Source organism: Dipodomys ordii, unplaced genomic scaffold (genome assembly GCF_000151885.1).
Source record: "Dipodomys ordii isolate 6190 unplaced genomic scaffold, Dord_2.0 Scaffold24, whole genome shotgun sequence".
NCBI classification, from domain to species: Eukaryota; Metazoa; Chordata; class Mammalia; order Rodentia; family Heteromyidae; genus Dipodomys; species Dipodomys ordii.
Window position 1 is genome coordinate 231,901 of NW_012267240.1, and position 23,796 is coordinate 255,696.

The window sequence follows — 23,796 nt, forward strand, 5'->3', positions numbered from 1 at the left end:
AGTGAAGGCCTGGTGAGCCATGCCACAGCCCTTCCAAACAAAAGCTGTGCGAATCCCATAAAAGTACCTGCCCTGTAGGCAGGTGGTCACACACTGGACTCCCTTAAGAAAGGCCTCCTGGCACCCCCCCCAGCTGCTTAGCACCCCCTCTGCAAACAGCTGCAAACCCATGGTGCCACAGCTCCTAGATGACACATCTGTGTTCAGGCAGTGGCATTTCTGCTTCTCCTTATGACGCCTTTGTCCCTGAGGCCCTTGGGTTCCCACACAGCTGGCACCAGCCTTGCTTTGTGTCTGTGTCAGAGAACTAGTTTATGAGCCTTCAGGGCGTGCATCCCTCTAGCCAAGGAAGACTTTTCCATTTATGTTTCACTCAGACCGCCTATTCACCTTTTCCCCAGACACAAGCAGGCTGGGCTTGGTCCTGCTGCTCAGTAACCATGGCAACCCACCTGCAGAATGACCCAGCTTGCCCTCTTTCTGGGCTTGTCCCTGCCCTTCCACTCCTGAAGGGGCCACTCTGGTCCAGCACACGCGTGCGCGCTCTCTCTCTCTCTCTCTGTCTCTCTCTCTGTCTCTCTCTCTCTTTCTCTCTCTCTCTCTCTCTCTCTCTCTCTCAGTGTGCAGTTGGTTTTCCTCACTTGCCTCCTGGGCACCAAGGATACAACAATGAATGAAAAACAGGCAGTGGGCTGGGAAGGTGGCTCAGTGGTAGAGCGCTTGCCTTGCATGCATGAGGCCCTGGGTTCGATCCCTCAGCACCACAGAAGCAAAAAAGAAAAAATTGGAAGTGGCGCTGTGGCTCGAGTGGTAGAGCACTAGCCTTGAGCTGAAGAGCTGAGGGACAGCGTCCAGGCCCAGAATTCAGGTCCCATGACCGGACCAAACAAAAACTAAAACTTTTAGGGACTGGGAAGGTAGCTCAGTGGTAGAGCGCTTGCCTTGCATGCATGAGGCCCTGGGTTCAATTCCTCAGCACCACATAAGCAAAAAGAAAAAAGCCAGAAGTGGCACTGTGGCTCAAGTGGTAGAACGCCTTGAGCTGAAGAACTGAGGGACAGCGCCCAAGCCCAGAGTTCAGGCCCCACAACCTGACCCAAAAAAAAAAGAAAAAGAAAAACAGGCAGTAAGGGGGAAGTGAAACCCCACCCTCAGGACTTACATTTCAATAAAGAACTCACCAGTAAGAAGCCAGGAAAATCAGAGTAATTTAAATATGTAATTAAGTTCACATCACATATAGTAAGTGCATGTGAGAAAGATGCATTGTGGAAAGGGGATGAGCCTGGGGATTATACACATCTGAACTGACCACTGGTGACACAACTCACTGTAGTGGTCCAAGAGCCAGGGTTCCTCCCAAGTGAGTGTGTCTGAGGCAGGTGGAATCAACAGAAATGGAAGCCAGTGAGAGTGTAGTGGAACCACAGGTGACCGTAACCGCAAGCCTCCTGCCCAGCAGGTGGGCTGTGAGTCTACACTACCACTTCTAGCATGAAAGGATGCACCCTGAGGAGTACAGGGCAGAACTGCTGCGAGGAGAGACAGGAGGTCTGATAGTCACGTAACATAAGGGAGGTGGGTCTTTCTTCCTCCAAAATGGACTTGCACAGAGTGTGACAGTTCTGTGGGAGACTCAGAAAATAGGTTTTCCATCATTGTGACAAAGTACCTGACAGGAACAACTGAAGGTAGGAAAGATTTACTTTGGCTCCGGGGTTTCAGGTCATGCTTGGCTGGCTCTGCTTTGTGGGATGGTGGTGAGGCGGAGAATCATGGCAGAGAGGGCATGGTGGAGGGAACCTGCTCATGTGGCCAGGAATGGGGGAGGGGGAACCTGTTCACCTCATGGCAGCCAGGAAGCAAAAAGGGTGTGGAAGAGCAGAGGTGGCTTGGGGGGATATTAAAGATCCAAATTACAGAATACAAGTGGATTTTAGAAATGAAGGACTACAGCCAGGCACCAGTGGCTCACACCTGGAATCCTAGCTCTTCGGGAAGCTGAGACTTGAGGTTTGTGGTTCAAAGACAGCTCAGGAAAGTCCATGAGACTCTTATCTCCAGTTAAACACCAAAGAAGCCAGAAGTAGAGCTGTGATTCAAGTGGTAGAGCTCTAGTCTTGAGCACAGAAAGCTTAAGAACAGTTCCTAGGCTCTAAGACTAAACCCCAGACCTGGCACAAAAGAAAAGAAAGTAAGGACTAGGGAACAGGGAAAATGGAGTCACTATAGCACTTAGCCTGTGTAGAATAGGCTGAAAGATGGAGAAGACCAGAAACGAGGCTGGTGGAGGAACACAAAGTAGCTCTGCATGTGGCGAAAGGTTCACAGACCTCTCCCTGTGCTGCAGGAGAATCCAACCTGTGGCCCACGTTGCTCTCCATGATTTGACCAAGAAAGATGCCACAACAGAATACCACAAACCTAGGACTAAAAGCCATGTAGATGGTAGCCCCAGAGGCTAGAAGTTCAGAGTGGCTCTCAAGAGGCTAAAACCAAGATGTTGTCCGAGCCATGTTCTTTCATATGGTCTGGGGCATTGCTTTTCTGGCCTTTTTCAGCTTCATCTTCCCTGGTCCCTCTCACCTTCTAGCCCAGCAGTGTAAGTGTTCCAGCCTGTCTCTGATGATACCTCCTTTCTTTTGCTTGTAAGGACCCCATGATTACACCAGGCCCACCAGAACTGACTACCTATTTTAGGGTTATCTGGTTAACAACCTTCATCCTACCTGCTACATTAATTCCCCCCTGTAATATGTTCACAGGGCAGGTGTTTTAGCAAAGCCACTATTTATTCTTCCAAATAGCATGTTACATGTCAGCTCTATTGCCTGGCAACCAGGCGCATGGTAAAAATGTCCCCTGATTGGTAGATTACATGTGGACGAGGAGCAGCTATGAATGAACTTGAAAGACTTGGTGTAGACACTATGGTTTAGATTATTTCCTTTTCCTGTGCTTGTTTAGCAGCTGTGTGGTTAGAGGTTATTGGATATAGCAGATTGCTATCAAGCAATCAAGATGTAAATTGAATAATTGAGACTGGAGTCATAAAACAGCACACTTGACTTGTGTCTCAGTGGTGCCCCTGTGGAGGGAGTGGGGGGAATGTGTGCCCCCCTTCAGACCCAGAGCCCTGGTCTGACTGCAGAAAGGAATGACCGTGGGGGTGGGAGGGTTGCGGGGTTCCTGGAATGGATTGTTGGTCTGTCTAAGAAGCTATGACAAATTCATAGACCAAGTGACTTACGTACATCAGAAGTGTATTTTTACCATTCTGGAGGTTGGGAGGTCCAAGTCAAGGCACCAGGACACTTGTGTGTGGAATGCTTGCTTTAGGGCTCATAGATAGAGCTTCTCTAAGTCCTTCCGTGGAGGCAGGGTGAAGGGTCTTGCTGAGACCACCCTCCCACGACCGTCTTGCATCTCCTCTTAATACCACCACCTTGCATTATGATTCCTTACGTGCATTTGGAGGTGCATGGGTGGGGGGGCCGGGGAACAAACATTCAGATATAGCACAGGCTGAGAAAAATACACAAGCACAATGCCAAAGAGTCTCAAGCTCAAGCCCAGAAGAGCGTGGCTTCCATTCTAGCCAGGGAGCAGACAGGACTGTCAGCCCGTCCCTGTGAGGCTTCTGGGTTTTGCTTTGAGTTTTTTCGGACCCCTAGAGAGAACAGCTTTGGGGACAAGCCCACCAGCTCCGAGTCAGCTATACTGGAAGGGCTGTGTCCAGGCAGGGAGTGGACAAGGCTGTTTGTTCTCTGCGGAGAATTGTTTTCAGAGAACTTTGGAACATCTGACCTAGTCTTCTGTGCTAAATGTGATATGTTACAGGTGCCAAGTTATTCTCGAAGTGTGTAATGATTACACGCTTGAACATGTGGACTCTGGAAAAGGCCTGGGGTTGGCCTTTTTTATTTGTGATTTTCTCTGTCTTCATATTTTCCCATCATGCCATACTTTCTTTTAAAAACTGGGGTTTTATTTTTGTTTGTTTTGTCTTTTCTTTTTTGGTACTGTGGATCAAACCTAGGACATCATACTCACTAGGCAAGTGCTTTGCCACTGAGCTACATCTCAGGGCTTTTGTTTTGCCATGTAGGGGGAAAATGTGATGTATGGAAATATCACCATGAGTCCTACTAGTTTGCACAACTAATATGTGAAAATAATAATAATTTTTTTGTCAGTCATGGGGTCTGATCACTCTGGGCCTGGGTGCTGCCACTCAGCTCTTCAGCTCAAGGCTAGCATCCTACCACTTGAGCCACAGCGCCACTTCCAGCCTTTTCTGCTTATGGGCCTCATGCTTGCGAGGCAAGCACTCTACCACTGAGCCACATTCCCAGCCCTAATAATTATTCTTAAAATGTGTAATTTTTTTCAGCCAAGCACCAATGGCTTGGCCTGTAACCCTAGTTCTTACTGGAGAATCCCAGTTTGAGGTCAGCTTTGGCAGCAAAGTTCACAAGAGCCCTTCTCAACTGAGAACCATACATGACGACTCACGCCAGCCACTCCACTGATGTCAGGCAGGCTGTAAAATAGGTGGATGGCAGCCTGGGCACTGGCCTCAGGAGGAGGCAAGGCCCTAACACAAAAATAACTAGCACCAAAAGGGCCAGACTCAACGGTTTAGCAGTTGAACACATGCCTAGTAAGCACATGGCCCTGGGTTCAAACCCCAGTATTGCTAAGACAGACAGATAGAAACAAATCAACCTCCGTGAAGTGTTTCTACCTGGTGGCACAGCCGGGAGCTAGGACAGCTGGCCCGAGGGGCTGCAGCTGGGTCTTTGGGTGGTGGTGTGGGGGAGGGGGGTGGATTTGTGGTGAGGCTATGGAGTGCTCTCTCAAGTTCTTGTTCTGCCTTCCCAGAGCGGCTGAGCAGGGTGGCATCGCTGGGGGAGCAACCGGGTCCCTGAAAATAGCACTCATCTCTGCTGTGCTTTCAGCCCCACAGCTGGACCTGAATCAACCTCTGGCCTGACAGTGGATTGCTGCTGCCACTGGCCCTGGTCCTGTGCCAAGGCTGCGCCCCTCTGCCCCCTCTCAGCAGGTAAGAGAGCAATTTGTCCAGCCCAGGGCCAAGTCCTCTGCAGAGCGGAGGTATGAGGGTGGGTGGGAGGCTCCTGGGAGTCCCTGCAGGGGTGCCAGCCCCTCAGACCGAGGTCTTCATCCTGTACCTCACATACAGCAGACCCAGGGTCGTTATTACACCTAAGCATAATGGGGTATCCCAGATACCCTAACACTAGCAGTGCTGGGAGGGAGCTGCCTCTCCCTGGCCCCACCCCAACCCTGCACTTAACTGAGTTCAAAGCCACAAGAGGACTGCGAGGCTATCCACAGGCCCTGAAGCCTGTCTGTGTACGTGTGTACCTGTGTGTCCCGGAAGGAAAGGCTCTCTGGCCGTGTGTCCTGCAGGCTGGCTTCTTTCTCATTTTGCCTCGTCTTCCAGAAGACCGGGCACTGGATCACTTGCACATTTAGCCTTGTCACATCCCCTGTTTCCACATTTGCTCCTCAGCATGAGGACTGAGGCAGGTGCCAGTCACATAGACAGGACACCTGGCTGGAGGGGGGGGGCGGTGTGGGGAGGTAGCTACAGGGGCACTGGAGAGGCTGGGGACTCAAAAGCTTCCCTGGGGTCTCCTCAGAAGTTCCATTGTGTGCAGCCACCGTTGGCCAGAGAGGCTCCCTCCCCCTCCCTGGCTGGGTGTCCCCAGTGCCTGGCCCACTGCACTGGGACAGCCTCCATGGCCACCCCTTCCAGTGCCTGCCCGCCCCCCGCCCCAAGGCTCCACCAGCCCTGGGGAGCAAGATGGAGCACAGGGGTCCTCAGAATTCCAGACCCCAACCACTGGAGCTCTTCTCTGTGACTGGGTAAAGCAAGGTAGCAACATTATCTTATGACAAGGGAGTTTTCTGTTTAAAACCTTGCCATGAACACATGGGATTGTTGTCATGCTTACCAGGCCCAGTGCTTGCTCAGGCATGAAAAATCCAGGGAGAGCCATGTGTGGCCCTCACGGGGCTCCTGCTGCGACCTCCGCCCCACTGCACCTCACAGCCTTGTCACCAGTGCTTCTGTTTGTGTGCTGGGTCTCACGGCACAGACTGGTCATCAGGCATCTGAGCAGCTACTTGCTGGGTGGGTGACAGCAATCAGCGTTGTCTGCTTCGTGTGGAACAAGTGGCACTGCAATGTTTTTCTTAGTCACCTGCCATTAGCATATGTTAGGTTGAGATTTCCTTTCCTGAAACTCTAGAAAACAAAAGCTATGCGTGTGTGTGTGTGTGTGTGTGTGTGTGTGTGTGTGTATGAGAGAGAGAGAGAGAGAAGAGAGGGAGCTTAAATCCAAGCTCCCAACAAAGTATGCAACTTCTGGATATGACTGTGAATACAGAGGCTGTTAGTGGTCAGGAGCGTGGTGGCCTGCGCCTCTCCAAAGTCGGTGGTGACAACACGGGTTCTGGAACCACAAATTTTGGCAATGGGACCTTTAACTATTGGGCTTCATTTCTGATTTCCGCAGTTGTTTATTTACAAGTCAGAAGTTTACACTGTCCTACCAGCTTTACAGGGTGCTGGAGGCAGGAAGGAACAGAGGTGTGGGAATGATTTCTTTCTCACAAACTTCCTGGTGTGATAACCAGTGCTCATGGTAGCGATCACAGTGGCGGTGTAGTCACGGTGTGCTCATCTGTTAGCGCCTCGCTCTCTCCAGGGTGGAGGAAGGCCTCAGCAGAAGCGCCATGACTCCCTGCCCTCCCCTTCTCTCTAGCTCCAGGGGGTCCTGGCTGGGGCAGAGGCCAGGGTGTGAGGCTGGGCAGTTGGAGGTTAGGGAGGGGTTCACCTCCCCCACCCCAGGCATTGGCACTCACAGCCTGTTCTGTGGTTCTTCCAGGGGCCCCAGGATGAAGGAAAGCATGTCCAACAACACCACCAGCATCTCACAGGCCAGGAAGGCCGTGGAACAGCTCAAGATGGAAGCTTGCATGGACAGGGTCAAGGTGAGCATGTGCTAAACGCCATTCTACCCCCAGGCTAGAGTGGCCTGGCGAGGCTCCATTGCCCCCAATGTAGTGCCCAGTCACTGTGTCAGGAAAAACTGTTTGCACACGTGTGTACAGCACCAAGGATTAAACGGTGCGGTATCCACAGTGCGTATGAATTCCATAGACACCAAAATAGACTCATGAGGGCCTCAGCTTTGTTGTCCTGCATGGGATGAGTCAGTGTGGGTGCCAGGTTAGGCAACACTGCCTATTTCAACAGGGTGTTGCAGGGGCTGGTGCAGAGCCCAGCCTGAGTGTCAGCCACTCCTAGGGCTCACCCCCTACCCTGTGCATACTATGCAAAGGCAGGCCTCTGCTTGCTCTGCAATGACCTAGCAAGAGGGTATCCCTGGTCTCCACATGCCACATAGAGGAGAGCAGGAGGCTAGGCAGGTGCGGCTGTGAGATGCAGCAAGCCTCAAGGAACAGTGGGGTTAAAAGGAGAATGGGGGGGTGGAGTCAAGTTCAAGGTGTCTTTGGCCTTTGGAGACCAACCCAAGGAATTGATCAGGTATTCCAGATTCTCAGGAACATCTACGAAAGCAGGCTGCTCCTAAAACCTTCTGTTGGCAGAACCCACAGCCCCTCCAAAAGCTTCCCTCCCACTTCCCCCTTCTCCTTTCTCTCCCCTCCCAGAGGCTCTGCCATCCACCCCCACCCTACCACCATCCCATGGTAGATAAAAGGCTGCAAAGCTCCAGCTGTCACCTTGTAGGCTGTTGTTCTTGTCCTCTGGGCTTGATGGTGCAAGGCATCCAAGAGGGCAGAAAATCTGCCCAGAGGAAGACAGGAGGGTATGTGAGAGGAGAGTAGACAGTCGGATGCATTGCTCTATTGTTTTACTGCATTGCTCTATTGTCTGCGTTTGTGCAAACCAATAGTCACCATACTAGCCTGGAATGTTCCCAGGCACCTTCATGTTAAAGGCCTTCCATAGCTCCATGCTGTTGGCATTTGGAAGATGGGGCGGGGCCTGTGGGGGTGGGCCACACACTCCCATGCTGTCTTCCTGTGTGGCTTGGGTCAGTACTTCAGTGCTGCCCACGGGCTTCTGGCTGGCTGGACTGAGGCAACACCACTGGCTGCTCACTGGTTTTTCACTCATTACTTTTAGGGTAGGGTCTCACACCCCTCTCAGGCCAGCACCAGTGAGTTCCACCTCTTTTGGGTTTTCTGTTGTAGGTAGGATGTCAGTGTCTGACTTCCCTTCCACAGAAAGGGAGTCTTGTGGGCTGTTCTGACTGGCTGGCCAGGTGTCGTGATATTCTCCAGGTCTCGGTAGACAGCAAGTACTCACCACCACACCCTGCGACAGGGCTCATGAACCTGAATGTCCAGGCTGGTCTCAAACTATCATCCTCCTGATCTAGACTCTCAAGTGGTTAGGATTACTTACAGCCATGAGACACTAGTACCTACTTTAATTCCTTTTCATGGTTGAATCACATTTGTATGTATGTGTGCACTTTTTCCATCTATTTATCTGTCGGTCTTCCCCTAGGTAGAGGCTGTATCTTTGTATTATGAATAATGCTCCATTGTAGCTGAGGTGACAGGCATGTGCCATTGTGTCTCTCAAATTTATTTGTCTAAGCTGACTTGGAGCCATGACCCTGCCATCTCAGCCCTCCTACCCACTGCACTCCAGTATTCTTTGAGAAGAGGTCTTGAGAATATGTCTGAGCTGGTCTTAAACTACAGTCCTCCTGATGTCAATTTCCAAGTAGCTAAGATTCGCTACTTGGCACAGCCACTAGCCCATGTAATAGCTTTATGCTCTCAAAAATGTAAAGCAAACAAAATCTAGGAAATGAGAGCTAAAGGAGAGATGAAATACGTGAGTTACAGACAAGTAAAAAGCAAAAAGAGGCATCTGAGGGGTGGGGAGCACTATCAGGAGCATTGTGTATAACACATGCTGCAGAAGACAAAATGCAGGACATGTAGGACAGGGCAGGGTGGGGAGGGCAGGCTGGAAGCACACAGTGAGCAGAAGGAAAAGGGGTACAGTCAGATCAAGGCAGTTGGAAGATGATAGCGCTCAAGACAGCATCCCACCTGAGCAAGGACCAGTAGAACAGGAAAGAAGCTCACAGGAGACACAGCAAGGTTTTCTTAAACAAGAAGACCTGAATCTGATTCGGGGAAGTGCCAGACAGAGGCCCTGCTGGAAGCTGGAAGCCTGCTTGCCCTTGGGTGGGAAGGGCAGCCCCAGCTTGCACAGTGAAGCCGTTGGGCAACGAGCTTCCGCAATTCTCCATTTGTCCTAGGAATTCCTCTCATTGTGTCTCACGCCTGGGATTTTCCCACAGCTCCACAGGCTGCTCATTTCTTTGAAATAGAAAAACATGTCTTCTATGGGTTTGTTTCCCACCCCCAAAGAAAAAACACACATGGTTATGAAGCCAGACTAGAAGTTTCTAAAATGGAAGCTATTCGTGGTGACCTGGGCATCACTGCAGCCGCAGCCACTCAGAGCCATGCTGAGCCACGGGACTGCTGAGCTCAGGAGCAGAGCGTCCCTCCTGTCCCCCAGAAAGCAGGCAGGTGAATCGAGGTCCCCACCCGCTGCCCTGTGCATGTGTGGCGATGCCTGTGCCTCCCTGGCTGCAAACTGCAGGTGTGGCTGCTGCCATTTGCTGACTTGCAAGCTTGTGCAGCCAGGCAGGGCTAGGCGTGCTTCGGCTTCACTCCCTACCCTCAGCTTCTCCCCAAGAAAACAGAGCTCACGCCTTTCTAGAACCCCTCTGGACCCAACAAAAGGTGGTGTCCTCACCATTTTCCTTCACCATGTAAAATACTCTTGATAAACTTACTGCGTGCCTGCCTTTTTTCTCTTAGCTTTGTGGACTTTGTTTTGTGTTGGTGAGATCATGTCTCACTGTGTTGCCTAGACTGGCTTCAAACTCATCATCCTCCTGCCTCAGCCTCCCAAGAGCTGGAGCTACAGGCATGCACTATCACTCCTGGCTCTGAGATACATGACTTTCTTTGTAAAGCAAGCAAACTAGGAAATAGGAAAACTGAGGGATGCCAGTCTGATGGCATTCGGGGTTGCAAAGGCTTGGTCAAGATCCACCATGGATGTGAATCTTATCAGAGGCTAAAGGGAGGACCGTGGTGGTCATTTAAAAAGGAGGGCCCCACTATGGTAATGAAAAGTACCACAGGCTAAGGATGCATGGGGTCTTCAGTTGGAGGTGCACCAGGCAGGACTTGTGGAGGACTGGGGTGCCCTGCTGGCTGCAGCTCCGTGAGCTCCCTCTCATCCTGCTTTGTGTGTGTGTGTGTGTGTGTGTGTGTGTGTGTGTGTGTGTGTGTGTGTGTGTGTGTGTGTGTGTTGTGGGAGGAGGGGAGGAACAGGCAATGCCAGGGAGAAGCTTCTGCTTAATACTGTTTTATAGAGCAGGACTGTGGAGAAGGAGGTGCGCTTCCTGCTTCAGCTGCCGGAGATAAATGCGGTGGTATCAGGGGAGGAGCAGTAATCATGCGTCTGTCTTGTCACAGAATTTGACTATAGTAATTGCCTCGCTCTCCCCATCACTGAAGCTCGTAATTACTGCCCTGCTAACAGATTACGTGCTAACTTGGGCTGCTTTAATGACCTCTTTTAGCCTGAGATGAGTTGGTAAAATTCCACCGTTGTTCCCAGGCTTCTGATTCTTCACATCTGCCGTCTGTTACCCCCACAGCTGGATTCTGAAGCGGGAGGGAGGGAGGGCCACTCCCAGGTCCCACATGGCCAGCTCAAGGCCTGGCAGGAAGGCCGTAGGAAAAACCTGTCTTTAAGACGATCTGTTGCATGTTTCAGAGACGGCAGGTATAGTGTGGACTCTGGTAGTGTTGGCAGCCATACATGTGTATACACACACACTACACACTACACACTACACATCTACAGGCAGCTCAGGATTTTAACTCAGAACCCTGTGTTCGCTAGGCAGGTGCTCTCCCACCTGAGCCACCCCCACCCTAACCCAATATATACACGCTAGTCCTTTACTTTGGGTATTTATTGAGGTAGGGTTTTTGTTGTTGTTTTGGTTTGGTTTGGTTCTTTTTCTGGTCCTGGGGCTTCAACTCTGGGCCTGGGAGCTGTCAGTCAGGGACAGCGCTCAAGGCTAGCACTATACCACTTGAGCCACAGTGCTACTTCTAGCTTTTTTAAGTAGTCTGTTGTAGATAAGAGTCTCACAGACTTTCCTGCCGGGCTGCCTTCAAACTGTGATTCGCAGATCTCAGCCTCCTGAGTAGCTAGGAAGACAGGTGTGAGCCACCAGAGCCCAGCTTGAGGTAGGTTTTTAGGCCTATGTATGAACAGCTGGACCATGATCCTATCTACACTGTTTACCTAGGTGGGTTAGCAGGTTCACACCACCATGCCAAGCTACTGGTTGAGGTGGGGTCAAACTCCAGTCCCGAAGTAGCTAAGATTGCAGGCATGAGCCACTGCACTCGGCAACACTTGGGTAAGCAATTTATTTATTCCTCTCAGTTCTGGAAGTTGGAAAGTCTGAGAGCACATAGCCAGCACCTAGTAGGACTGAGGGGCAGTCATGGGGAAATCAGGGAAATTAGGCCACGTTGGTCCTTTTGCTGACCCCATCCTGTAAGCAAGGCCTGCTTGAGACCTGCTCAAGAGGGCGGCCGGGGGGACGGCCTCTGGTGATGATACCATTAAACATCATTGGGAATTCTGGCAGGATATTCAAACCACAGCCCTTCTTGTCTCCCAAGTCCCAGCATCCCATGGAAACAAATGCAGCTGATGCAGCACCTGCCGTGCAGCCCATCATGTGAACTGGGCTCAGAGATGGGCTTCTTTGCAGATCACAACAGAACTCAGCAGACAACACTGCTTCCTCAAAAAGAAGAGTAGTGTCGAGGACACTCACCTTTGTCAGGTGGCAGGAAAATTCCTGGATGGGACCTGCCTTGAACTGGCAGGGCCAGATGTTCCCAGCGTCTGTCACCCATGGCTGCAGGAGGGGATGCAGGCCTGCCAGTTCTGCCTTGGGGCTGCCCCCTAAGTCCCAGTATCTTGTGCTCCCCTCCTCCAGTGCCTTGGTGTGCATACAAGTAGGGGGACGCTCCAACATGGCAGTCTGCCCTTGCTTGTGCTGGCCTGAACCAGGTCCACTGGATGGATTCAGTGGCTGCCCCCTGCTGGTGGCCTTAGGGAGACCGAGGCAGCTTCTGCAGGTCTGAGCAAGGTGAGAAGTCTGGCATGTGGCTGGGCAGTGAGGGAGAGCTGCGCTTCTGCCCAGCAGGTGTCATGGGTTTGCCATGTGCAGAGCTCAGCCTCCCACGGAGCCCACCTCTGTGCCCATAGCACCAGATGCAAAAGCCCTGGTCTCACCTGGGTCCACCATGGCTTTGTGGCCTCCAGATCTTTTCTCTGGGATTGCCTCACAGGTCCTGGCAGGCTGGCTTCTCCTTTGGATCCTTGCTGGTGTGGGAAATTCCTACTTGGTAAATATAGGCTTATCTGTGTAAATCATTGTGCCCGTCATGTGCTCCAGATCTGAATCCCCTCCAATGATGCCACGAAAAATGTAGAACCATAAGATAGCCGGGAAAATGCCAGCGTGGAAGAAGCTATGTCTTGAATTTATTCATGAGAAGGCTGAAGTTGAGTTCTTTGCCCCAGCCACAGGGTGGAGGGGGGAATGAGAGGCTGGTGTCCAAGGATGGCCCTTTCTCCCCTCCACGCGCCCAGCAAGTGTGAGTGTTGTTGTTGGGCTTTAGGTGGACACAACTGCTTAATTTCTAGTTGGTTTGTTGAGGAAAAGCTTCGCGATCTGTCTCTGCTGGCCTTGGCCAAAGGCTTGCAGTCACTGTGGCTGTGTGGGTCTGGGCTGGGGCTCAGGAGAAGCTCTGTGGAGTGTTGGCAACCTGAGTGGAGGAAGGTGGCTTTGGGGCATCGCCGTGGGGGGCAGGGAGAGAATGCATGCCTGTGCATGTGACCATTCATCTCAAGTGAGTGACACAAGCAGCCAGCGGGGCAATGTCATCCCCTCCTGGCCTGTGCCCGGCGGCAGAATGCCCTCCCACCGCCTCTCCCCCTGACTGCTCACAAGGGCCTTGTGTCAGGCAGGAAAAGTCCAAAGGAAAATGGAGGGCTTTCTGATCAGGGACAATTTGCTCTGCAGGGAATGGCGGCCCTGTGGTTATAAACCAGGTCTAAAGGCAGGACCTACTGAAGGTGACCCAGTGTCATGCGATGACTGCAGTGATGGATAAATGTCACCCTGACCTTGGCCAGGGCTGGCATTCCATTCCTCATCTTTCATACCAGGGAGGCAACCCAGACATCCAGGCCCTCCTCAAGGCTGCCTGAGGGTCCAAACCCCGTCTTCTGGCCTGGTACCAAGCCGCTGCAGTCCCAGGCCTGGCTGGGGGCCACGCCTCCCCAGGGACTTACTCCATGAGCTGCCTGTGTAACACAGCCTCCTGTGTGTCCCCGCAGGTCTCCCAGGCAGCCGCTGACCTCCTGGCCTATTGTGAATCCCACCTGCGGGAGGACCCGCTCATCACTCCCGTGCCTGCCTCTGAAAACCCTTTCCGGGAGAAGAAGTTCTTTTGTACCATTCTCTAACCCCAGTGATGACATGCCTACGATCACCATGCACGCCCTTTCCCTAGCAAGCGAGCTCCACTGGCCACCCCTGCCTGACCCTCCGTGACCATGGCTTGTCTTAGTTCTCTGTGTTTTCTTTGTGCTATTCAGTGTCTTATTGTTTTCTTTCCTCTTTTAGATTCATTAGTAACAAAGGAAATAGTGCACTTTACAGCCAAACAACAAATGTACTATGTAAAAATCAGTGTGGATTGAAGGGTTCACACCTTCCAAATATCTGTCCCCAAGCTTAAATACATCAAGTTAACACAGCTCAGTGGATAAGTCATTGAAATGAAGGTGTCCAAGGGTCCTCCATGTGTCACAGGGAGTGGGGAAGCCCAGAAAGTCACATCCTATCTTTCCAGCAGCCTGTTAGGAAAGAAGCAGGGTGCAGGATTGGAGCCACTGCTTTGCTGGTCCCCAGGTCCCCTGGTCCCCAGGGCTTCTCCCTGGCCGTTCTGTGGTGGCTCCACTGGGTCAGGGTGTGGACTGGAGCCTGTGAGTGCTAACCACGGCACTGTGGACCATGGAGCCTGTGCATGCTCATCACAGCACCATGGCATGTTGTGGACACACTGGCAGGGCCATCTCATCCCTGCTCCTCAAATGCCACCTCCTCTGTCTCCCCTCCTCCCTGGCTCTACTTGGTATTTTTCTGTGGGCTCCCTCCACAAAGGTACATTCGGGCACACTGCTGAGCCCCTGGGCCACCGCCACAGGGGTCACCGGATGCCTGGCTGTGCCCCCTCGGGTCTGAGCACAGGCTGCTCCACAGGCTGCTCCCACCTGCACCAAAAGGAAACTGCCTCTCCCTGGCTCTGGCGGAGGCTGTGAGCCTCTGTGTGGCCTGTGCTGTTTGGACGAAAGATGGGGGCAGAGGTATTTAACCCTCCTGCCTTAGTGTCTGCGAGGACATCGAGGAGCACTCAGATTATCATCTAAAACAAATGCATGCTAAATGATAAGCTGTGACCTCAAGATGGTGCATAGCTTCAAAGACTACAAAGAGGCCCCTGGAGTTTTCAGACTACTTCATGACTTGGTACCCCTGTGAATGGCTTTAGTGTGTTGCTACTCCTTGCTTCTCCTGCCAAACCCATGCTTGGTATTATTATGTTGTTGTTGTTGCCAGTCCTGGGGCTTGACCTCAGGGCCTGGGCTCTGTCCCCAAGCCTCTTTGTACCACTTGAGCCATAGTACCACTTCTGGCTTTTTCTAAATAGTTTATTGGAGATAAGTCTCACAGACTTTCCTTCCCGAGCTGGCTTTGAACTGTGACTCCTGAGTAGCTAGGATTACAGTTGTGAGCCACCAGCACCAGGCTCCATTCTTGGTTTAATTAAAGATCATGGGTAATAGTGTGGTTGGGAGCTGTGCACTGACTGCTGCAGAGCTGTCCTCAGGGTGTGGAGATAAGCCTGCACAGCCTTCTATTGTCTGGGTGGGACCAGAATCTCAGCATCAGTAACTTGGTGAAGCCTGGTCTACAGAAGGGTAAAGAGGGGCCGAGTCAGGTCAAGAGGAAAAAGTGCTTTTGGTTTGCTTCCCTTCATTTGAATATTACAGTCCCTCTATTCTGCCTCAGTTTCTCTCTCAGTCCTGTCCTGGCTCCCTTCCTCACTTCTCCTGGGAGGTGTTTTTTGGACCTCTTCCTTACAAGCCTGAGCATTTTGTTTGTGGGTCTTCCCTTCTGTCTTTGAACTCAGTTTCTGCAGCTTGAAGACAAGGGCTTAGTGGCATCATATCCGCTACCACTCCCACTGGAGCTTCTCTGGGCTGTGATTGTGGTGTGGCGTGGGCTTGGAGTTCAGCACCCCTTCCCTTTCCAGGGGTGTCACCCCTTTTACAGGAGTTCAGCAGAAGGCAGAGGGGGGTGAAGAAGGGAGAGGCTCTCTGTCTCTCAGACACCCCCTTTCCAGCTCCAGACCAGGCATGGGAGTGGTCTGGACTCCAGGGCCTCCTTCCTGCTGTGACACAGACAAAGGGATGCTGAGTGGTCCAGGGGTGATGGTGATGCAGCAGGGGACATGTGGGGCTGGCATGCTGCTGAGATGGAGTGTGCACTGTAGCCATGATGGGGGACCACAGGGATTGGGGAAGGACACGCCTGCTCTGCTCCTAGGCCCCACCCATCCTCCTGCATCTCATTCTAGCTTCCTAAGACTTCTCTGAACCTCATGCTCATTTAGTAAAGCCTATTCCTCCATGAAATCGCCTGGTGTAAATAGCTGGATGTAAATGTGGTGTGAACTAACAATTCTGCTGTGTGGTGTGGCACCCACGGTAATGCGTGCTTATGTTCAGCTGAAGAAAGGCCCAGGGTTGTTGGTGGAAACACTGTCCTGGCAGCCCCCAGGCCAAGCCAGGTGGAGCAGGTATACATGTGAGGTTCTCCCCCTGCTGGAAGACCAGGCTGCCATGGGAACAGGCGGTCTGCGACTCCACCCACTCTCACATAGTCATTGGGTAGGCAGAAGAGGCAAATGCAAGTATGTGATTCCATTTGTATGCAGCACAAAGCTGTTATATGTGGGGATACTGGCTGTTCCTAGAGGGGGGAAACAGAGGGAGTTTGGGGGAGCTTCTGGAATGCTTTGTCTCTGTATCTGGTTGCCCATCGCCTAGGTTTTTTCGTTTTGTGAGCATTCTCCCAGCTGTCCACCTTTGATTCGGGTGCTTTTCTGTATGTGTTTTACTTCAATAAAAAGTCAGGTTTGTGGCTAGCAACTGTGAGTCCCACTGTCACTTGTTTTGTCCTTTCTGAGCACTTTGCCCAATTTTCAATGTCATGTTTGACATGACATTAATGATGGCTTCTGTCATACGAGGGCATTTCACAGGTGTGCCTAGCATGTTAAGTTACCAAGTGCTCAAAAACCCCATCTGACTGGCTGGGCACGGGCTGGCTGTCGGCTGTGATCACTGCATGGGTGATCCTGTGAGGAGGACTTGCAGATGTCATGCCCTGGGATTTGTGGGTAACAGAGAGGAATCCCACTGAGACTTCCTAATGGACAGCCAAGAGAGAGCCTTACCCTGTCCTGCCTTCCTGCCATCGAAAGGACAGGATGGCCCACCAGGAGACTCTACCATTAGAGCCTCTGTGACAGGGGCCCAGGCCCCATGGGGACCTGCAGTGACCCAGGGGAGCAGGAGCAGCAGATGTGACACCACACTGTGCCTCCATGCAGCCCCCACCCAGGACTCAGCCTGCTTCCAAACCTGAGTTGTTTGTCCAAGGCTGACTGCTTACTCTGGGTCCCATGGGGCCTTAGTAACTCCTTTTCCAAGGTTTGCTTGCTGGATCCTGCAGTGATCCCAGAGCAGCATGATAATCTCGCCTTTAATGCTCAGCTGGGTCTCCACAGAGAAGCTGAATTGTCAGCTACCCCTTCCCAGCATACTGTGGGGGTGGGGAGAGTGGGCAACCCAAAAGACAGGGGAGTTTTGTTCCGATAGTGTCATGTGACATCAGATAACTGTGACAATTGATATGACCTGAAGATGTGGATGATAGCTGATCTTGGACAGATTTACAATCCTGCATCCTCAGCCTTTCAGAGGCGACATAACCCTACCCAGCCCTCCCAGGCCCAGTACAGTGAGGGAAGACACTGTTGCCTGTCCTGGGCAGGCCCTGGGGGTATCAGGCTGGGTGCACCATCACCATGCCCACCGGCACAGTATGACTTTCCACTCTGTTGCCAATAAAGCCTGCATGTCATATTCCAATACTTATATTCACATTTATGTGAATATTAAAATGTACATGATTAGTTCATGATCATGCTGAGTCAGACATTTAGAACATATTTTTAGCATCCAGATAGCAGCAATCTGTTACCAAGAGTTTATTGGTTCACGAGTCTTTAATAACTTGTATATAATTAATGTGAATTTTTGGCACATTTTACTTCAGCATAACTATTTACATTTTTCCAAGCATATTTGTTTACTGAAACACCAAATGCTGTTAAAAATTATCTTAGCCTTGGCTGGAAAAAGAAGAAATTTCAATGACTAAATTCTGTCTAACCACTCAGGCAAACGAAACATGAACTAAACTTAGAATTCTACTTGTATAACACATGTGTTGTTTTGGTGGTTTATAGCTGGCATGGGGGCCTGGCCCCAGAGCATGAGTGTTCAGAGTTGGGGAGTGGTGGCATCCTGAGAGCATTGACTCTTGTGGGTTCAGTATGGATGGGCTCATAAGCCAGCCCAGGGAGGAGGTGGCAGCTAGGAAGGGAGTCCTTGGGATTCTGTCTTCTTTTTGTCTCTCTCTTCCTCCCATTCTCCCAGCTGTACTCCACACACATAACCTGCCATGTTCTGCCTTGGCAAAGTCCAAGTTTTAGCCCACTGAAGACTCTGAAGCCAGCAGCCCAAGCCAGCCTTTCTTCCTGTCAGCCGATTCAAGTATTCCATCACAGCAATGGGATGGGCTAGCCCTACCCCACCCCCATTTCCTATTCCTTATAATCAAGCTAAGTTGATTTTCTAAAATGTTATTTCCAATGTGCTCTAGATCAGGCTGGCCCAGTCCTGTGTTAGAAGTTATGGCACAGAGGACATGTGAAGCAAAGGGACTGGGCTAGGTGAATCAAGGGGAAGGCCACAAGAGCTTGCAGTACTAAGTAATCACCAGGTAGCAAAACACTCATAAGGAAATTTGTCCATAATTCTCCCTGAGGTGGTGGCTGCTACTGTGCAGCTGAGAAGACTGGCAAAGGCTGCCACTAAGAGGCAGCCATGGGGTGGGGAAGGGGCAGACACCAACTTGTAGCATGGGCTACAAGGGTAATCTTCCCACCAAGGCTGGTCTCAGGCTCCCAGTGAAACACAGATGGGCTTGCAAGCTTCCAGAACATGTTAGCATCTACTCTGGCTAGCTCTCAAGTCTTTTGTATCCCAGCCACACAACCAGGAAAGGGAGAAGCTGGGATTTGAACCTAGAAAGCCTGGCTTCAGAATCCATTATCAACATCCAATGCATCTGTTTTCAGAAGGATTGACAGAAGACCATTAGAATCAGTTGATGAGGTAAGAAATGCCTGCCCCACGGCAGGTATCAGATGGAAGAGCTGTGTGGTGGCATATACTGACTGGGATTTGGTTCTGACAGCAGACAGGAAATTCATCTCAGGATTTAGCCCAGCGGATGTGGAATGCCAGGCGTAATGAAGTCCAGGAGCACCCTTTATCTTCTAACATCAAATATCTCCCTGTCCTCTGACTCGAAATGCCTCTGACGTTCTTTCTGAATTAATGTAACATCATTTTGAAGATCTAGTCCCATCCTTTCCACCAGCACTTGAAATTAATTTGTTTTGCAGTTCAGCACAATACTCCTGTCCACAATTTCACCTCAAAGCTTTGAAGTAAATTTAATGATGTGTTTGGGCAAACATAAGCATGATGTTGATTTATAACCTAAAGACAGAGTGTGGGAGAAGTTTGTGCTTCTTCTTCTTCTTCTTTTTTTGTCAGTTGTGGGGTTTGAACTCTGGGCCTGGGTGCTGTCCCTCAGCTCTTCATCTCAAGGCTAAAGTTCTACCACTTAAGCCACAGCACTACTTCCAGCTTTTTCTGCTTATGTGGTGCTGAACCCAGGGCCTCATGCATGCGAGGCAAGCACTCTACTACTGAGCCATCTTCCCAGCCCCCTTTGCCTCTTCTTTTATCTCTTAAAAACAAGATTCTTAACACATCTCGAGGTAGGGGAAGGGTAAAGACCAAGAGGAAAAATTCAGAGGAGAGGAGGGGCCATAACCCCAAATTGCTCAGGAATGTGACGTATGTAGTTATGAAGGACACTTGGGAGGAAGCATCAAGGAGGCATTAGGTTACAGGTGATACATGAAGAAGGAACAGTAAGGGTGTGTGTGGGGGGGGGAGAGAGATAGAGAGGGGTACGGGGCTTCCAGCTTGCTAGGCAGGCACTCTATCACCTGAGACACATCCCCCAGTACAGAATCTATTTTTTTTAAATGCCAGTACAAAAGCTTGAACTCAGGGTCTCACACTCTTACTTAGCTCAAAGCTGGCCCTCAGCCACTTGAGCCACACTCTACTTCTGTTGTTTTGCTAGTTAATTGGAGATGAGTCTTTAAGACTTTTCACTTGGCTGGCTTTGAACCACAATTAGATCTCAGACTCCTAATACCTAGGATTATAGACACAAGCCACTGGCTGTGGCTTGAATTGTGTGTGTGTGTGTGCGCGCGCGCGCGCGCACGCACACCAGTCCTAAGGCTTCAACTTAGGGTCTGAGTGCTGTCTACCAGTGTCCAGCCCGATTTGCATTTAAAAAACATATTAAATATACTTTGTGATTATAAAGGTGATATATAGAGGGGTTACAATTACATGAGTCAGATAATGAGTAGAATGTCTTCTCTTTCCTCTCTCCTAGACCCTCCTGACTTGCATTTTTAAAAATTTTTTTTGGGTCCAGTCATGGGGTCTGAACTCTGGGCCTGGGCGCTTTCCCTCCGCTCTTCAGCTCAAGGCTAGTGCTCTACCACTTGAGCCACAGCGCCACTTCTGGCTTTTTTTTTCTTTTGCTTATGTGGTGCTGAGGAATCGAACCCAGGGCCTCAGGCATGCAAGGCAAGCGCTCTACCACTGAGCCACCTTCCCAGCCCCTGACTTGCATTTTTAAAAGGGAGAATGACTAGGAAAATATAGTACAACCATCATATTTTTTTTCCCCCGAGGATCAACATTCTCCTTTCTAGAAAAATGTACAATAGAGCTGGGCTGGTGACTCACACCTGTAATCCTAGGTACTCAGAAGGCTGAGGATCGCGGTCAAAGCCAGCTCCGGCAGGAAAGTCTGTGAGACTTTTATCTCTAATAAATTAACCACCAGAAAACCCGAAGTGGCGCTGTGGCTCAAGTGTAGAGTGCTTACCTTGAGCTGAAGAGCTGAGGGACAGCACCCAGGCCAGAGTTCAAGCCTCAGGACCAGCATAAAAAATGTACAATGTTAATTTTTTCCAGAGTGTAATACAAGTTGCGCTCTCTTACTTCAAGCTTACTGCCATGGTTATCATTAACTAACCTTTGCCAATCTTAGTTGTCATCCAATTTCTTCCAACAAATTAAATAAGAAAAAAAATAGGCAAGCATTTTACTGCCATCTACTGTTGGAAAAAAATAGCCAGCTAAGTGTAAATAGGAATGATTTACATAGAAAACCTGTCTGTCTACTTTAGTTTTTCTTCAGCTCCTCTTTTCTCTCAAAATTCCAATTTGATTAATAAATGGCACAGCATTTAGTATTCCTGAGTCGGGCAAGGCTTTCCAACTTGGGAGCTTGCTACAGCAGGCCCATTCTTTCCCTTCCCTAATTCCAGGACCAAGACAGTAAAGCACATTTCATGCTTTCTTGTGTGTGTGGGAATGTTATTAAAAATTTGGCTTAAAGATTTGAATATAAGCTGGGTTCTGGTGGCTCACACCTTTTGTAATCTTAGTTACTTAGGAAGCTGAGATCTGAGGATCCCAATTTGAAACCAGTCCAGGCTTGAAAGTCTGTGAGACTCTAATTAAGCAGCACAAAACTGGAAATGGATATATGGCTCAAGTAGTAGAGCACTAGCCTTGAGTGAAAAACCTGAGGGAGGGGCTGGGAAGGTGGCTCAGTGGTAGAGCACTTGCCTTGCATGCATGAGGCCTGGGTTCGATTCCTTAGCACCACATAAGCAAAAAAAGAAAAAAGCCGGAAGTGGTGCTGTGGCTCAAGTGGTAGAGTGCTAGCCTTGAGATGAAGAGCTGAGGGACAGCACCCAGGCCCAGAGTTCAGGCCCCACAACCGGAACCCTCCCCCCCAAAAAAGAACGAAAAACCTGAGGGACAGAGTCCAGGCCCCAAGTACAAGCTCTAGTACTACTGGGAGGGAGGAGATTTTAATATAAGTAGGGCACTGCTGGCTTACATCCGTTTTCCTAGCTACTCAGGGGGATTGTGGTTTCAAAGCCAGTCCAGACAGAAGAGTCTATGAGACTGTTCTCCAATGAGCCAGCAAAAACCAGAAGTGGAGCTGTGACACAAGCGGTAGAGTGCCAGCCTTGGGCAGAAAAGCCAAGCAAGAATGAGAGGACCTGAGTTCAAGCCCCAGTACCAGTACCAACAGCAAATCAAGCAAGCAAGCAAGCAAACCAGGCATCCAGCAAGCAAGCAAGCAAGCAACCTGCGTGCTCCCTGCATGGGTAGAGACAGAGAACTGGACAATGTATCTTGCAAAGCAAAGTCCCATGCATAGGAAGGCCAAGATCCCATCTCCATGTTTTAGAATAAAAAACTTTGCCACCTAGAACCACTGTGTCTAATTTTTAGGTGTGTCTAGGTAGCATGGCCTCGTATACTTTCCCAGTTCAGACAAGGGAAAACCCATGAAAATGGCTGTCATTTTTCTATTACTTTAAGCAGGGGGTACCTTTCTCTCCTGATTTTTCCATTTCTGTCTTCTTTAATCCTGTTATGGCAAAAGAAATCCTGTTAAGGACTGGGAAGGTGGCTCAATGGTAGAGCGCTTGCCTTGCATGCATGAGACCCTGAGTTCGATTCCTCAGCACCACATAAGCAAAAAGAAAAAAGCCGGAAGTGGCGCTGTGGCTCAAGTGGTAGAGCGCTAGCCTGGAGCTGAAAAGCACCCAAGACCAGAGTTCAGGTCCCACGACCGGACCCCCCCCCAAAAAAAAGAAATCCTGTTAAAACTTTCACCTTTTGAGACTTTTTCCTGAGACCACTTGAAATTCTGTCATGGTAGATCTTAAGTTTCTGTGATTTTTTTCATGGACACTGGGAAGCAGTGTCAACTGTCAACAAGTGCAATTTTACCTCATGTCTAGTTTCTATTTTTCCTTTCTCTTCTTTTTCAAGCCAGTCTTGGGGCTTAAACTCAAAGCCTCGGTGCTGTTCCTCAGCTTTTTCACTCAAGGCTGGTGTTGTACCACTTCAGCCACAGCCTCAGGTCCACTTCTGGCTTGTGGTTAATTTGCTCAAATGGTCCACTGGGGGGGGGGTGAGGGTCATGCCCATATGGTCCACTGCAGGAGGGGGTCATGCCCATGTGGTCCACCGGGAGGGGGAGGGCTGGGTCCATGTGGTCCACTGTGGGAGGAGAGAGGGTTGTCCGGTGGCCCGCTGGGAGGTTTTGTCTGTGGTCCTCTGGGGGTTTCTGATGGTCCTCTGGGCGGTTTCCGGAGGTCCTTTGGGCGGTTTCCGGTGGTCCTCTGCAGGACTACAGGCATCACAAGTTCAGACCTTCAGATATACGGCTATGTGCCTTGTGTCTGCATACCTTGGGGGACTATTTTGAACTATCTCGGGGCCAGTGCTCATCCCGCCCTTCCTAGAGGGTTTGGGGTCGGGACCGGAGGCCGGGGCCTGGGACTGGCCTGAGCTGCTTCCCGCGGGACTGAGCCTCGTCCCGCTCGGCACAGGAGGATCGCAAGGGCTACGCCGGGCTCTCCGTGGATGGCGGGGCTCCCTCCTCGTCCAGCGTTCTTAGAGGATGGAAGCTAGCGGAGAACCGACGAGGATGCCAGGCGGAGCCCCGGCCATGCGCGGGCACGGGGGAAAGGCGCCTGTTCCGTGTGCGCAGTACTGCTTAGACCGCTAGGGTCAGTGGCACGAGGAGTGCGCATGCTCTATGTGCGCAGTACCTGACTCCATCGTTAGAGGGGGCAGTGGCGCGAGAAGAAATGTGCATGTTCCATGGGTGGAGCTCCTGCTACACCCCCACTGGAAGCAGGGACGCATGCGTTTTGCGTGCCTCGCGCTTCGCCCAAGCGGCCGCCGCGTGACTGTAAGCGCGAGGCACCATGGGAGATGTGGTTTTTGGCAATACGTTTCCTGGGTGCGCCCCCTGGCTGGGCTCAACGCGGGACTCCAGCTCCCGGCCGGCCGAAGACCTAGGCGGGGCCTGGAGCTGAGAGGCTGGACGGGGAGGAGCGCCGGGTGGGCGGGCCTTCGGGTGGGCGGGGTCTCGGCCTCGGCCCTAGGGCCGCAGAGCCACCGCCGCTAGCGTCCGCGAGCTGAGGCAGCTGAGACAGCTGAGGCGCCGGCCGGATTTGCGGACGGCTCTGGCCACCAGC

General features: G+C 51.1%; 2 protein-coding genes across 2 annotated transcripts in view; both read left to right on the forward strand.

Moving 5' to 3' along the window:
* Positions 1 to 6,927: 6,927 nt before the first annotated feature.
* On the forward strand, positions 6,928 to 13,666 carry Gng4 (guanine nucleotide binding protein (G protein), gamma 4). Its single transcript, XM_013014654.1, has 2 exons — positions 6,928 to 7,023; positions 13,538 to 13,666. Exons 1-2 carry the CDS (start codon positions 6,928 to 6,930, stop codon positions 13,664 to 13,666), a joined length of 225 nt encoding a protein of 74 aa, XP_012870108.1.
* Positions 13,667 to 23,459: 9,793 nt separating this feature from the next.
* Positions 23,460 to 23,796, forward strand: part of B3galnt2 (beta-1,3-N-acetylgalactosaminyltransferase 2) — a 23,124-nt gene continuing 22,787 nt past the window's right edge. Inside the window, exon 1 of the mRNA XM_013014562.1 lies at positions 23,460 to 23,507. Within this exon, the coding sequence (XP_012870016.1) occupies positions 23,460 to 23,507 (48 nt within the window). The remainder of the gene's footprint in view (positions 23,508 to 23,796) is intronic.